At 40.3% G+C, this 14706-nt stretch overlaps 2 protein-coding genes across 2 annotated transcripts; both read right to left on the bottom strand.

Annotated features, from left to right (window-relative positions):
• Positions 1-1333: 1333 nt before the first annotated feature.
• LOC106913964 (extracellular calcium-sensing receptor-like) lies at positions 1334-7590 on the bottom strand. Its single transcript, XM_014980434.2, has 9 exons — positions 7332-7590; positions 6848-7142; positions 6660-6746; positions 5531-5800; positions 4562-4768; positions 4208-4483; positions 2661-2888; positions 2457-2580; positions 1334-2364 (listed from the first exon to the last, which is right to left on the bottom strand). Exons 1-9 carry the CDS (start codon positions 7574-7576, stop codon positions 1454-1456), a joined length of 2643 nt encoding a protein of 880 aa, XP_014835920.2. The 5' UTR covers positions 7577-7590; the 3' UTR covers positions 1334-1453.
• A 796-nt stretch (positions 7591-8386) lies between these two features.
• LOC106913940 (extracellular calcium-sensing receptor-like) lies at positions 8387-14664 on the bottom strand. The gene is made up of 9 exons (XM_088012033.1): positions 13236-14664; positions 12794-13088; positions 12608-12694; positions 11733-12002; positions 11158-11364; positions 10804-11079; positions 10232-10459; positions 10028-10151; positions 8387-9935 (listed from the first exon to the last, which is right to left on the bottom strand). The coding sequence occupies exons 1-9, from the start codon at positions 13640-13642 to the stop codon at positions 9013-9015; spliced, it is 2817 nt and encodes a 938-aa protein (XP_087868159.1). The 5' UTR covers positions 13643-14664; the 3' UTR covers positions 8387-9012.
• Between the last annotated feature and the right edge of the window lie 42 nt (positions 14665-14706).

The raw sequence follows: 14706 nt of genomic DNA, 5'->3' as shown, positions 1-14706 counted from the left end.
TGTTGTTTCAGTATCTTATCCTCAATATTAAAGATATCTTAAATATCTTAAATATTGATGCTACATGGAGGATATTGTCAACAGCCACATTGATTTCTTTATTAAAAGTTTGTGAACTAATGATCAAATTATTTGCATTTAAGTAGCGTAAAGAGCTAGATGACTGTTAACCTGATCAGGAACGTGACTGTTTAAAGTTTAAAGTCTGCTCAGTTTAAAGTCCGCTGCTGCCATCTGCTGGTCAGATACCAAAAGTGCTTTCAGTCAACAGTCAATAGGATTCTTTCTTTCCTTCCCGACACAGAAAAATTGGACAAGGGCAGATCTTGAAATTCATTCTAACTTTTGAAAATTCTGTTTATGCAATATGTCTCATTTGTAATAACTGTGTAACGATACATGTATGTTCTATGCTATTTAAAGTTTTCGCTAGTCGCGCTCGGTTGTTTTTGTTTCATTAAGTGTAATTTACTGCAGTTTGTCTAAGAACTTACACTACAGAGATTAAACAAATGAATATTTATTTATAGAAATGAATTTACATTCAAATTATTACAAAGCAGATGCAGCGATATTTTAAAGGTAACATTTCAGGAAAAAGTAAATTAATTCATTAAAATAAACTTTTTGTGGTTCTGATATTTTGTGTTCTATCAATTTGTTTCATAAACTCGTCTTTCTCAATAACTTCTCATATTAGAATATTCATTTTAATTTGTAAATTGATTCCACCTCTTAAAAAGCATTTACACCCTTTGAATCGCTTCACATCTGTTAATGTAAAGGAATATAATGATATAGAACAATGTAAAGTAGCACAAGTTCACAAAATAAAATATTCTTGATCAAATCAGAACCAAGAAAATGTCTGCTGTACTTCTGTATTCACCCCCCCTTACTCTGACACCAAAATAATGAATGAGTGCCAATGACTGATCTCTTTTTATGACCGCTTTTCTGTAAGATGGCATCACATCTTACAATGTACTAATCTGTCAGGAGTGAGCTTCTGGGTGTTCATGATGCAATTCTCCGAAGCTTTCCACAGTTCAGGTAGGAGAAATGTTCAAGTCCTCCACAATTAATCATTGACTTCATGAATGAGTGGTAAGAAGAAAATCACTACTGAAAGATGGAGCTCAGTTTGCAGCTTGTCACATGAAAACACGTTGAATGGTGACCTGGTGAGATGAGATGACCGTGTGAATGCTTGCACTGCACATTGACCTGCACACACCGACCCCTTGTAAAACACGGTGCTGGCAGAATCATGTACTTTTTTGTCAGCAGAGATGGAGATGCTGAGCTGAGTTGATGTAAAGATGTTCAGAGGTACAGAATTTGTTGTCCACCTTCCTGCAGAAAGAATTAAAATCTAATTGAAGTTTTGTTGTGCCGTACAAAAATGGGATAAAACATTGAAGGAGTGCCTGTACTTTTACAAGCTATTATTTTATTGTTCAACTCCTCTTCCCATCAGAGCTTTCTTTGTATTTCTTTCTGGTCTCAGCAGAATTATGTAACATTTGGGTCCAAACAGCGCCATCAAGAGGCCAAAACTGGAGGCCAGGATGGCGAACACTTCCACTGCATCTGCATATTTGCCTGGTGAGCTGACATAAGCAGGAACAAAGGCCACCCACACAGCACAGAAGATCAGCATGCTGAAAGTGATGAGTTTGGCCTCGTTGAAGTTGTCGGGAAGATTCCTCGCCATAAACGCCAACACAAAGCTGAGAATAGCCAATATACCAATGTATCCCAGTAAAACGGAAAAACCAATAGTGGAGCCAACTATACACTCATAAACTATCTTGTCATTGTGGTATTTGGTGTTTTTATGTGGAGAAGGAGAGGAAGACACAAGCCAGGCAGTGCAGATTGCTGCCTGAACAGAGGTGAGAACCAGAACAGTTCCTCTCTGCTGTGAAGCGCCGAACCACTTGAGACTGGCTCCCCCTCCTGGCTTGGAGGCTTTGAACACAGCCAGAACCACCATGGTTTTAACCAGGATGCAGGACACACAGAGCACAAAGCTGATCCCAAACGCTGCGTGTCTCAGCTGACATGTCCACAGTCTGGGTCGTCCGATGAACAGCAGCGAACACAGGAAGCAGAGTTTAAGGGAAAGCAACAGGTTGAAACTGAGCTCTGAGTTGTTGGCTCGTACTATGGGTGTACTGCGGTGATAGATGAAGATCCCCAGAACGACAGCGCAGATGAATGTTCCCAGCAGTGAGGCTGCTGTCAAGCAGATCCCTAAAGGTTCCTGATAGGAGAGGAACTCAGTTTGCTTAAGAACACAGAGATCTCGCTGTGGGCTGGACCAGAAGTCCTCTGGACAGCTGAAGCACTCCAAGGAATCTGACAGAAAGGCACAAAGAAAGTCAAACCATGTATTTGTAAGATTAAAGTGGAAAAATCATTATAAAAACTACTAAAACATAAAAACTCACTAGTGTAATTACTGATCATTCCCTCAGAACAAGGGATGCAGTCAAAACAGCACTCAGGTTCCCCCTTCTTTCTCACCACACGGGCTCCTGGAGGACAGTTCTCGCTGCACACCGACCGCGGTGGCTATAGGAGAAACAATAAGCATACATTTCTCATTAGAGTGACTTTACAAGTTGAAAAAGGGACAAAAAGAAATGAGTCACCTTTTTCGATTCAAAGTTCCAGAAGATTTTGTCTCCATCAAGTGTGAGTTGTTCACCATTAAAAGGCGACATTTTTACATCGCCGACATTTTGAACTTTCGTTTGTCCGTCAGGGAGCCAGAGCCAGTTCATGACATCATATATCGGTAAGGCATCACCATTCTCATCAAATGACACTTGGTCACCGAATGATGTGGTGAAATTAACCCTCTCTAGATAATACACCAGCTAATGGAAGGCAAATGAGAAAAGGGTGAAAGACATAATAATGTTATCCAGTTCACTGTTAAAGTTGGCATGTAATACTATGACCATACTGTAAAAGAGCATAAAATTATTCTTAAAACAATGTTAGAAATTTTTGATGTTGGTAGAGAGACTACCAACTAGCCCTCAATGGGCAGCTGCTTAATCATGGTAGACATTTTAGTGCACCAATAAGCTGTCAGGGACTTTATACTGGTGACATGCAGTCCTAGGTGAGCCTGAAACACCTCAACTGGTTCCTCTCGATGTAGAGAAACAATGGCTCTACTCAGAGCCCCCCAGATGATTGAGCTTATCAACCTATTGCTAAGAGAGAGCCCAGATACCTTGAGGGGGGAGTTTGGGTATACGAATTAGCAGACCTCTTGATGAAGGCCTTTAAGCTCCATTTACCACCAGTGTCTTGGTAGAAAGGGAGAAAGTCAAACTGACTTCAGGCGACACTTGGACTTCGCCATGCTTGCTCTAGTTGTTGGTTTTGTTCATAATCTTTTTGGACAGAATGTCTATTTACAGCCAAAATGTTTGCTGCAATGTCCTCAGGAACACAATTCTGCTTTTTGCAGATGATGTGGTTCTGTTGCCTTTATTATACCATGGTCTCCAGTTTTCTCTGGAGCAGACCACAGAGGATATGAAAGGTAGCACTGTTACTTTGCAGCAAGAAAGTTCTGGGTTCGATTCCTGGCCCGGGGTCTTTCTGCATGGAGTGTGCATGTTCTCCCTGTGCATGCGTGGGTTCTCTCCGGGTACTCTGGCTTCCTCCCACAGTCCAAAAACATGATTGTCAGGTTAATTGGCTTCTCCAAATTCTCCCTAGGTGTGTGTGTGCATGGTTGTTTGTCTCTGTGTTGCCCTGCGACAGACTGGTGACCTGTCCAGGGTTACCCCGCCTCTCACCCGGAACGTGAGCTGGAGATAGGCACCAGCAACCCTCCTGACCCCACTAAGGGACAAGGGTGTTAGAAAATGGATGGATGGGTGGAATTTTATGGGTAGAGAAAGAAGCGCTACCCCCAGTGGAAGTGGGTCTTGTTGCTAGTCTGTCCACCCTCATCTGTGGCCACAAGCTCTAGCTCTAAAGAAAGAGTTTGTTTAGGATACAAGTGGCTGAAATGAGTTTCCTCTGCTCTCCCTTAGAAATAGGGTGAGATGCTCAGTCTTCTGAGTGGGGCACAGAGTTGAGCCACTGCTCCTCCACATCAAGAGGATGTCACGGGGAGGAGACCCAGAGGAAGACCCAGGACAGAACTGTCAAAAACATGCAACGTTTACTGTACCTGCCATGGTTGAAGTGTTTGCAAAGTTGCACAGCTTTCCTCACTAAAAGGCCCTTTTCCTGGTTCACACCTCAGCAGCTCATCAAGGGCGTATGCCAGAGAGTACACAGCTTTGTAGACGTTGTACTCAGGCCTGAGATCAGAAACGTCTAAGAACTCAGTCTCCACAGCCTTCAAATCCTCGTCTCCAGAGCAAATCCTTCCCCCATTCTCAACCCAGCCTGACGGGGCTGGTGCAAATTTACACTGAAATGTGAATTCCCAAAACTGGTTTGCCTGGACAACATAAAAGTTAATTTTTTTAAGAAGGATTATTTAATCATCATGGCTACACTTAATGAATGAAAAAGACACCATGCTATTTCCATAGGTGGTGTTGTGTTGTAGATTGGCGCGTGTTTGGAGCAGGAAGTCCATGAGGCCTGGTATCTCTCCTCGACGTATAGCGATGCCCAGTGTGCCCCCGAGGTACGGCATGAGGTCAGGGGTCTGCAGCACGGCAGCTGTGGACCAGGCTTCACTGGCCAGCCACTGAAGGCCTGTCAAGTTCTGCCTCACAATCTGTTTAGGAACAAAACATGAGCTCAGCTAATCCACACAAACTAGATGAATTAAACTGAAACAAAGTCAAACAGTGGAATGATTTTAAAAGCAATCACAGCAGGAGATGTAAGACCATTGTTAATGAGCTGGAATAGTTTGCCATCTATAAACTCTATAACTCTGGGTAAAAAAAAAAAAATCTTTTAAGCAGAGACATTTTTTGAATGCTTATAATATGAACTCCATTTCACAGAGCCTACACCGGTCAAATCTGTTCCTCTTTTGTTATTCATTTTTATAAGAGTCGCCTATTGCAGTGGAATAAAACTCTTTTCATTACATGAATGTCCTCAAAATGCCTGGTTATTGCTAAAACAGCCTTTTAAACAGTTAAAATAATAATAAATAACTTTCTCAGCTTTCGATAAATACTTCTAAAACTTAGATTATGTTTTTATATTCTCAGATTAAAGTAATTTGATACAGAACGAAGAAATACTGATTAGACTTGACTGGTAAGATAATTTGTGAGCACATAACTATTATCCTAAAGTTGTATTTATGTGACTAGAGGCCTATAGTAATACTTCCAGATTTGTCCTGTGAGCCTTGAATTTGACACCTTGTCTTCAGAGTCTTTAGAAAAGGACAATATTTTTTTCTACGCTGACGTGACGTCCAGTGGTGTTTTTTTTTCTTACTTCCCATGTTGATGTTGCTCACATGCTTGATTCTGACACTTTATACTTTTAGGAAGGACAAATAAATGTTAAGACCAACCTCCTCCATGAGGTTAATGATCTGACCCTCATGCGCAAACACAACAACAACGCGGGCCGTGGATTTCCTCATCACATCCACGATCCTCTTGAATTCGTTCAAGTCTTTTTCCCAGGGCAGAATCTCCACATAGGCCAGACAGCCTCCTCCAGACACACCCAGGTCAGAGTTGAAGGAGCGGGCGGCGTCCAGCCCGTAATCATCATCACTTATCAGCAAACCCGCCCAAGTCCAGCCAAAGTGTTTCAGTATCTGAAGCATGGCACGCACCTGAAAACACACCGAAAAAAACTCACTCAGCAGGTTTTAAAGGTAATCGATCAGCATGTAGGTAGTATCAAATTTCCTCATGTTTGGTATGTTTGTTTTTTTTTGTTTAGATCAGGAGGTTTGACTCTGATTAAAATTGACACAGATTTCTCCTGAAGATGTTAATAAAAACGACTACATTTTAAAAATAGTCTCAACACATGCAATGTGGAAAATTATTTATGCTTCTCTCGTTGATGAGTGGAAAACTTTTTTGTCATTACAGCAATCAAATTTGTCATACATGTGCTCATGAGATTTTCTTCAAATGAGATAATCCATGTTCTGCCAAGAGGTTTACGTTTTTGAGGTTGGATGGCCTCCTTACTGTCCACCTCATCTTTACCTCAGATTCTCTGTTGGACTCTTCAAAACATTAACATCACTTCTACTCACAAGAAGTGATGTTAAAATTAAAACAATTAAAACGTTGTTTTAATTTGACCAATGTTTTAATTGGTCAAATTAAAACATTGCTTGTGTGCATAATTTTGCCAAATTATCGTGACAAAAATGAAACTATCCACTTATGTGAAGCACTCAGTGAAGTTTAAAAAAAATCTTGAGCAAGTTTGAGATTATAATGTTGATTTGAGCTGACATTCAGAAAAAAAATAAATTACTTTAATACTGTTGTACCAAAGACAGAATCTCATGATATTGTTCACAAGAATTATAAAGACACAAACATACCTTTCCACGGTCATATAAAATTTCTACTTTTTTAAATTGAAATAAACAGATCAAAGGAAACAATTTTTCACTTTTTCATATCATTTTCTTTCATTCCAAACAGTTTTTTGTGTTTTGTTTTTTTTACCTGGAAAGCGTCACTCGGGATTGTCCTAAAGAATGAAGGAAACCTCTGCCGATCACTTAGACAGGCACATGTGGCAAAATAACTCACCTGTGAAAGAATCAGACTAAACTTTTAAAACCAGAGAGAAATCATCTGTTTCAGTCGTTACATTTTACATACAGACAAAGACGGTAAAGCTGGACACTCACCATTGGCACTCTGTACAAACCCAAGACAGTGGAGATGGCAATCGTGCGTGTAGAGGAAGAATCTCCCACAAGTCCCACAACTGGAGGGGCTCCTTCACACGTCTCATTCAGCACAACATGCTCCTCTTGACCACTGATTAATGTCAGCGCTGCACGAAATCCAACTCCCAGAGTGAGACAGCTGTCATAGAGACTGTACCCTAAAGTCACGTTGGGTAAAAGCTGATCGTCTCTGTTGATCTCATCAATGGCAAAGGCCATGGTCTGAGCCTTTCGAAACCCTAAAAAATCAAAACTGACACAAAGAAATAAAAAGGTTTGACGCTGAAAAATATAACAGTTAAGTTTCTTAAATCTAGAAATCAAAGAGAAAAAAAACTATAAAACTACTTGGATAATATAGACAGAATATTTCTCAGACGATAACACCTAATTCTCAATGCACGAGACAGTCTTTCTTGCTCTGGCACTCTGACACACTTACCTGTGGCAAGTCAGCTGTTGTGGTTCGGCGGTAAACGACAGGTCATGAAACACGGAGAAGAAGTGGACCTGAAACAGCCCTCCGAGTATCAAATCCCCAGCCTTGTGCATGCCGTTTAGATGAAACTGTCCCTGTAACAGACAGGAGGAGGGAAACAAAGAGGAGGGCACAGAGGAAAAAGCACCGGAGTGCAGAAGTAGAAGAAAGAACAGGCTTGGGCGCTTTAAGTTTTGCGTCATATCCATTTCGTTGAGCCTGGTCGATGCATTTCTGTGCTTCCTCAACTGGTTTTATTGACTACACTGACCAGCAGGGCAGAAGAAGAGCAGGGGGCAGGGCCTGTTATGCATTTTAAGTTTACCTTGAATTTAACCATCAATAAGTTGGTTAAAAATTCAGAAAAATGATGAATTTAAATATCTATGGCAATGATTGATCATATATAGGCCAAAACAGCAAAAACACAACAAAGGCCCATTGTGATTTGAATGTGTATTATTATTGAAATTTTACACACGTTAAATTTCCATGAATTTTAAATACTTCAGTGGAATTAAAAAAGGACATGGCAACATGACTCTAACCTCAGTTTTAAACACAGGTATAACATAGATATTTGAAAATGTAGTACTAATAATCCTCCAGTACAGTGAAAAAAGCCTTTTGGAGATATGTCCAAAGACCAACAGCAAGTCAGCCATTTTGGGTCAAAGAGTAAATTTAAAGGTTTTTGACATTTTAAATGTCAAATTTTGACAAACACCTCACAGGCAGAGGCAGTCGTAGCCTGTTAGGCTCCCTGGGCGAACCACATTTCAGGCCCCCTCTCCGCAAATCTGTACCCAATAAAAGTAATGCTTCAATTGTTGACTGTGTGTCCTATCACTTTGTATTGTTTTGTTGTTATGATGTAAAGCACCTTGAACTGCCTTGTTGCTGAAATGTGCTACACTAACAAACTGGAGAACTGCAGAACTGGTGGGTTCACATCTTTCGATTCTCTACCTAATTTACACAGCAAACTTTCGCCATCAGTCAGTCAAGTCATGACAGAATTTGCTTGACGTATATCTTTTTTATTTCCACAATTTACCAGGATCTGATGAAAACAACCACAATTCAATTAGACTTAAAGGAAGTTAAAGTTGGGAGATCACGTTTATCTTTCATTTATCTATTCAAATTCACAATTTCATGCAAATTCACAATTTCAGTTTCATATATGTTAATATTATAAGGGTCAGAGTTTTCTTTACATAAGCAATTAAATCGATTTAAAAAATAAAACTGCATTTCCATAGCAATGCAGCCATAAACAAATAAAAAACTACAAATGAGTAGTCACACAAGAGAGAACAGAAAGTGACAGTACTGGCTCAGAGTTTATGTGTTTGTTGTTAGAATGAGTTAATGCTGCACTTAATGCTTTACTTTTTCTATCGATGATGTAGAAATTTTATACCAAGATTCAATTATTCTGTTTCAGCAATCATGTCAGTCCATCATTAACCTTACAGAGTCTATCATGAATTTAGGAAGATATTCATGTTTGCCTTGTTTAGATAGTTGAACAAGTTTGGATTTCTGCCTGTACACTGGAGGTAAACATTTTGATTCAGATCCGACTCCAAATCTAAAATTTTGGTGTAGTTTCTATGCAGTTCAATCACCCAGCACGTTTTTACCTTTCAGTAGTTCCTATAGTGTTTCGCCCCATCAGAGCTTTCTTTGTATTTCTTTCTGGTCTCAGCAGAATTATGTAACATTTGGGTCCAAACAGCGCCACCAAGAGGCCAAAACTGGAGGCCAGGATGGCGAACACTTCCACTGCATCTGCATATTTGCCCGGTGAGCTGACATAAGCAGGAACAAAGGCCACCCACACAGCACAGAAGATCAGCATGCTGAAAGTGATGAGTTTGGCCTCGTTGAAGTTGTCGGGAAGATTCCTCGCCATAAACGCCAACACAAAGCTGAGAATAGCCAATATACCGATGTATCCCAGTAACACAGCAAAGCCAATAGTGGAGCCAACTATACACTCATAAACTATCTTGTCATTGTGGTATTTGGTGTTTTTATGTGGAGAAGGAGAGGAAGACACAAGCCAGGCAGTGCAGATTGCTGCCTGAACAGAGGTGAGAACCAGAACAGTTCCTCTCTGCTGTGAAGCACCAAACCACTTGAGACTGGCTCCCCCTCCTGGCTTGGAGGCTTTGAACACAGCCAGAACCACCATGGTTTTAACCAGGATGCAGGACACACAGAGTACAAAGCTGATCCCAAACGCTGCGTGTCTCAGCTGGCATGTCCACAGTCTGGGTCGTCCGATGAACAGCAGCGAACACAGGAAGCAGAGTTTAAGGGAAAGCAACAGGTTGAAACTGAGCTCTGAGTTGTTGGCTCGTACTATGGGTGTACTGCGGTGATAGATGAAGATCCCCAGAACGACAGCGCAGATGAATGTTCCCAGCAGTGAGGCTGCTGTCAAGCAGATCCCTAAAGGTTCCTGATAGGAGAGGAACTCAGTTTGCCTAAGAACACAGAGATCTCGCTGTGGGCTGGACCAGAAGTCCTCTGGACAGCTGAAGCACTCCAAGGAATCTGACAGAAAGGCACAAAGAAAGTCAAACCATGTATTTGTAAGATTAAAGTGGAAAAATCATTATAAAAACTACTAAAACATAAAAACTCACTAGTGTAATTACTGATCATTCCCTCAGAACAAGGGATGCAGTCAAAACAGCACTCAGGTTCCCCCTTCTTTCTCACCACACGGGTTCCTGGAGGACAGTTCTCGCTGCACACCGACCGCGGTGGCTATAGGAGAAACAATAAGCATACATTTCTCATTAGAGTGACTTTACAAGTTGAAAAAGGGACAAAAAGAAATGAGTCACCTTTTTCGATTCAAAGTTCCAGAAGATTTTGTCTCCATCAAGTGTGAGTTGTTCACCATTAAAAGGCGACATTTTTACATCGCCGACATTTTGAACTTTCGTTTGTCCGTCAGGGAGCCAGAGCCAGTTCATGACATCATATATCGGTAAGGCATCACCATTCTCATCAAATGACACTTGGTCACCGAATGATGTGGTGAAATTAACCCTCTCTAGATAATACACCAGCTAATGGAAGGCAAATGAGAAAAGGGAACAACAGAGTTAGTTGTTACATGACATCATGTTGCTCTTTTACCTGAACTGTAAGACGTGATTATCATAAAAAGTTTCTACTAAGTTTTAACTGAAGAGAAATGAATGCCAAAAATATTTTCACGAAATTTGAAAATAGTTTTTGTCTTTACATTTGCTTTGCATTGATTTATCACATCAAACTTGGAATAAATTAAAACAATTTTAGGGTAAAAACACAAAATGGTCATCAATAAACACATTAAAATCAAGGGTTATGAATACATCTTAAAGAGTCTTTATGTTTCATTGTCAAAAACATGCAACGTTTACTGTACCTGCCATGGTTGAAGTGTTTGCAAAGTTGCACAGCTTTCCTCACTAAAAGGCCCTTTTCCTGGTTCACACCTCAGCAGCTCATCAAGGGCGTATGCCAGAGAGTACACAGCTTTGTAGACGTTGTACTCAGGCCTGAGATCAGAAACGTCTAAGAACTCAGTCTCCACAGCCTTCAAATCCTCGTCTCCAGAGCAAATCCTTCCCCCATTCTCAACCCAGCCTGACGGGGCTGGTGCAAATTTACACTGAAATGTGAATTCCCAAAACTGGTTTGCCTGGACAACATAAAAGTTAATTTTTTTAAGAAGGATTATTTAATCATCATGGCTACACTTAATGAATGAAAAAGTCACCATGCTATTTCCATAGGCGGTGTTGTGTTGTAGATTGGCGCGTGTTTGGAGCAGGAAGTCCATGAGGCCTGGTATCTCTCCTTGACGGATAGCGATGCCCAGTGTGCCCCCGAGGTACGGCATGAGGTCAGGGGTCTGCAGCACGGCAGCTGTGGACCAGGCTTCACTGGCCAGCCACTGAAGGCCTGTCAAGTTCTGCCTCACAACCTGTTTAGGAACAAAACATGAGCTCAGCTAATCCACACAAACTAGATGAATTAAACTGAAACAAAGTCAAACAGTGGAATGATTTTAAAAGCAATCACAGCAGGAGTTATAAGCTCCATTTAAGACTAAGACGTGAACCGATTTGAAAATATTTTTTTTCCCCATCTAGGAAATAACTCCTGGGTGAAATTTTAAACTGAGACAAGTTTGATAACACTGAATATCATCTTGCAAATCTCACTCTGGTAAAAATGTGCTATGTCTTATATCAGTTGCTTGAATGTTTTCTGTTGTTTTGCTAAATTGGTGGCTTTAAAAATGTATTCATCCTTCATCGTAAAGAGAAACAAATCATTTTTAAGACCAACCTCCTCCATGAGGTTAATGATCATACCCTCATGCGCAAACACAACAACAACGCGGGCCGTGGATTTCCTCATCACATCCACGATCCTCTTGAATTCGTTCAAGTCTTTTTCCCAGGGCAGAATCTCCACATAGGCCAGACAGCCTCCTCCAGACACACCCAGGTCAGAGTTGAAGGAGCGGGCGGCGTCCAGCCCGTAATCATCATCACTTATCAGCAAACCCGCCCAAGTCCAGCCAAAGTGTTTCAGTATCTGAAGCATGGCACGCACCTGAAAACACACCGAAAAAAACTCACTCAGCAGGTTTTAAAGGTAATCGATCAGCATGTAGGTAGTATCAAATTTCCTCATGTTTGGTATGTTTTTTTCTTTTCCATTTTTATAAAAAGTTTGGTTCTGATGTGAAATAACACAGATTTACACCAAGGATATCAAGAAAGGAATAATTATTATTTTGTTTAAATGGTAACATTTTGATTTATACCCTTCTTGTTGAGTGGAAAAATCTAAATTTTCTTATAAGTGCTGATACGTTTTTTTTTCTATCTAGATCATTCATGTCCTGCAGAGAGCATTATCCTTTTGGGGTTTTTGAGGTTGTAAGGTCTCCTTACATTCAACTTCATCTTTACCTCCCAAAACATTAACATCATTTCTACTCGGGACAAAAACAACAAGAAGAAGAAAATGCTGGTCAAATTAAAAAGATTGCTTTAAATTTAAACCTGCCAGTGGTGTGAATAATTTTGAGTCCAATTTTACTTGCATTTTAAGCCATTTTATTTGAAATAAAGAATGTGATTAGTCAAACAAAGCAAATGTTCACTTTTTCATATTTTCTTTCATTCCAAAGTGTGTTTTTTTTTCCTTTTTACCTGGAAAGCGTCACTCGGGATTGTCCTAAAGAAGGATGGAAACTTCTGCCGATCACTTAGACAGGCACATGTGGCAAAATAACTCACCTGTTAAAAAATACACATCGCACATTCTTCCATCTTTTCAAAGCTGTTTCAGTCGTTACATTTTACATACAGACAAAGACGGTAAAGCTGGACACTCACCATTGGCACTCTGTACAAACCCAAGACAGTGGAGATGGCAATCGTGCGTGTAGAGGAAGAATCTCCCACAAGTCCCACAACTGGAGGGGCTCCTTCACACGTCTCATTCAGCACAATATGCTCCTCTTGACCACTGATTAATGCCAGCGCTGCACGAAATCCAACTCCCAGGGTGAGACAGTTGTCATACAAACTGTAGCCCAAAGTGACATTGGGCAAAAGTTGAGAGTTTCCGTTGATCTCATCAATAGCAAAGGCCATGGTCTGAGCCTGTCTAAATCCTAACAGATCAAAACTAACACAAAGAAAACAAATAAGAGTTCAATTATATACATATGCCAAATATTTCTCACACGATCGCACCCGATTCTCATGCACAGCACAGTCTTTCTGCTTACAGCACCTTTCCTGGTTTCTCTGTAAATGTGCCCGACACACTTACCTGTGGCACGTCAGCTGTTGTGGCTCAGCGGCAAACGACTGGTCATGAAACACGGAGAAGAAGTGGACCTGAAACAGCCCTCCGAGTATCAAATCCCCAGCCTTGTGCATGCCGTTTAGATGAAACTGTCCCTGTAACAGACAGGAGGAGGGAAACAAAGAGGAGGGCACAGAGGAAAAAGCACCAGAGTGCAGCAGTAGAACAACGAACAGGCTTGGGGGCTTTAGTTTTGGCATGACAGTCATTAGATTGAGCCTGGTTGTGATGCTTCCCTTCTTTCTCCCCTCTTTTTTATTGACTACGCTGCCCAGCAGGGCAGAGGATGGAGAGTGGGCAGGGCCTGTTATGCTGATTATGCTTTCCTGGCCTTTTATTTGCTGAATACTGACTAATTTGATCATGATCATTTGAGCATCAGCAGAGCAATAAATTATATTTTTGCTTCCTTTTATGACGAAAAAAATCTATTTTTAATGCTTTTTTTTAAAATACAGATTTGAATTTATTTACAAAGTTACAGACAATTTAAAAGACATTCATTGACTTATTTTGGTATGAAAACAGAGGGAAAAAAAAAGAGACGGTGCCCTCCAGGTAGCATGCCGACATATTTGCCATATCGTCTTTGTCGCCCAACGTCTATAATTCTACAACATTTATTCAAAACCATGTTGAAAAACATGCTGAATAATTATTTTTGATAATTAGATAAAAGATAGAAAAAAAATTCAAACTAGGTAACTTTTAGGCAACAGCTGCAGAACTGTGCTGCACAGATAGTAAAACCCAGAATATCTATTGTGATCAGGCTCACAGGTTTATAACTGACAGGAAGTGGCTGCATGAAAAATAATGAGACATTTCGATTTGAAAAATAAGTATCAAAACATATTTTATATACAGCCTGTAGTGAATGCTCCAAAGGGTTGAACCAGTAAATTATATGTTGTGATGATACTGAAAAAAAGCTAAAAAGACATAAAATCCTTTTTTTTTTAAAGCATGAATCTCTGAAAAATAATTCTCAGCTGAAAATAAAACCTGACCCGACTGCAACAATTACTGGCAGGGAGATACTGTGCCACCTAATAATTACAGAGAATATTTTGCTAATGGTTAAGAAAATTAATACTCACTTCAGAATGATTAGACTTTTGATTAATGAGGTAGCAGAAACATTTTCTTTCTCAAGTTTGTCCACATTAAGACATGATTAATGCCAGAAATTAAAGAACAGCTCCCCCATATTTAGCTGATTTATCTTCAATTAGTTTTTTATGTTAGGCCAGCTACAATATTTGTTTAACGATGGCTTCTCTTTCCTTGATTTGTCCCTGTAAGATCTTTATACTTACCCTGAGTCTCCTGTTTTTTTCCCTGATAAAGCAGAATTTATAGAGCAATTTAAACATTAAATCAGATGGGGGGGGGGGGGGTGTTCTGTAGCTAAATGCCACCTGAGGTTGAAATC

Source organism: Poecilia mexicana, unplaced genomic scaffold, assembly GCF_051168715.1.
Source record: "Poecilia mexicana isolate PSO_F unplaced genomic scaffold, ASM5116871v1 scaffold_13, whole genome shotgun sequence".
Lineage (NCBI taxonomy): Eukaryota > Metazoa > Chordata > Actinopteri > Cyprinodontiformes > Poeciliidae > Poecilia > Poecilia mexicana.
The sequence above is the reverse complement of the archived record's forward strand: the minus strand, read 5'-3'. Positions and strand labels throughout refer to the sequence as shown.

Bases quoted from the DNA above. Each gene is read 5' to 3' on its own strand.
- LOC106913964 (XM_014980434.2), bottom strand. From the start codon at position 7,576: ATGGATATGACGCAAAACTTAAAGCGCCCAAGCCTGTTCTTTCTTCTA. The intron at 4,769-5,530 runs GTTGGTCTTAAC...GTTCCTAAACAG, and splicing joins TCATTAACCTCATGGAGGAG to ATTGTGAGGCAGAACTTGAC. The intron at 2,889-4,207 runs GTACAGTAAACG...GCCTTCCATTAG, and splicing joins AAACACTTCAACCATGGCAG to CTGGTGTATTATCTAGAGAG.
- LOC106913940 (XM_088012033.1), bottom strand. From the start codon at position 13,642: ATGATCATGATCAAATTAGTCAGTATTCAGCAAATAAAAGGCCAGGAA. The intron at 11,080-11,157 runs GTGACTTTTTCA...TATGTTGTCCAG, and splicing joins CCGCCTATGGAAATAGCATG to GCAAACCAGTTTTGGGAATT. The intron at 10,152-10,231 runs GTGACTCATTTC...TTTCTCCTATAG, and splicing joins GGAACTTTGAATCGAAAAAG to CCACCGCGGTCGGTGTGCAG.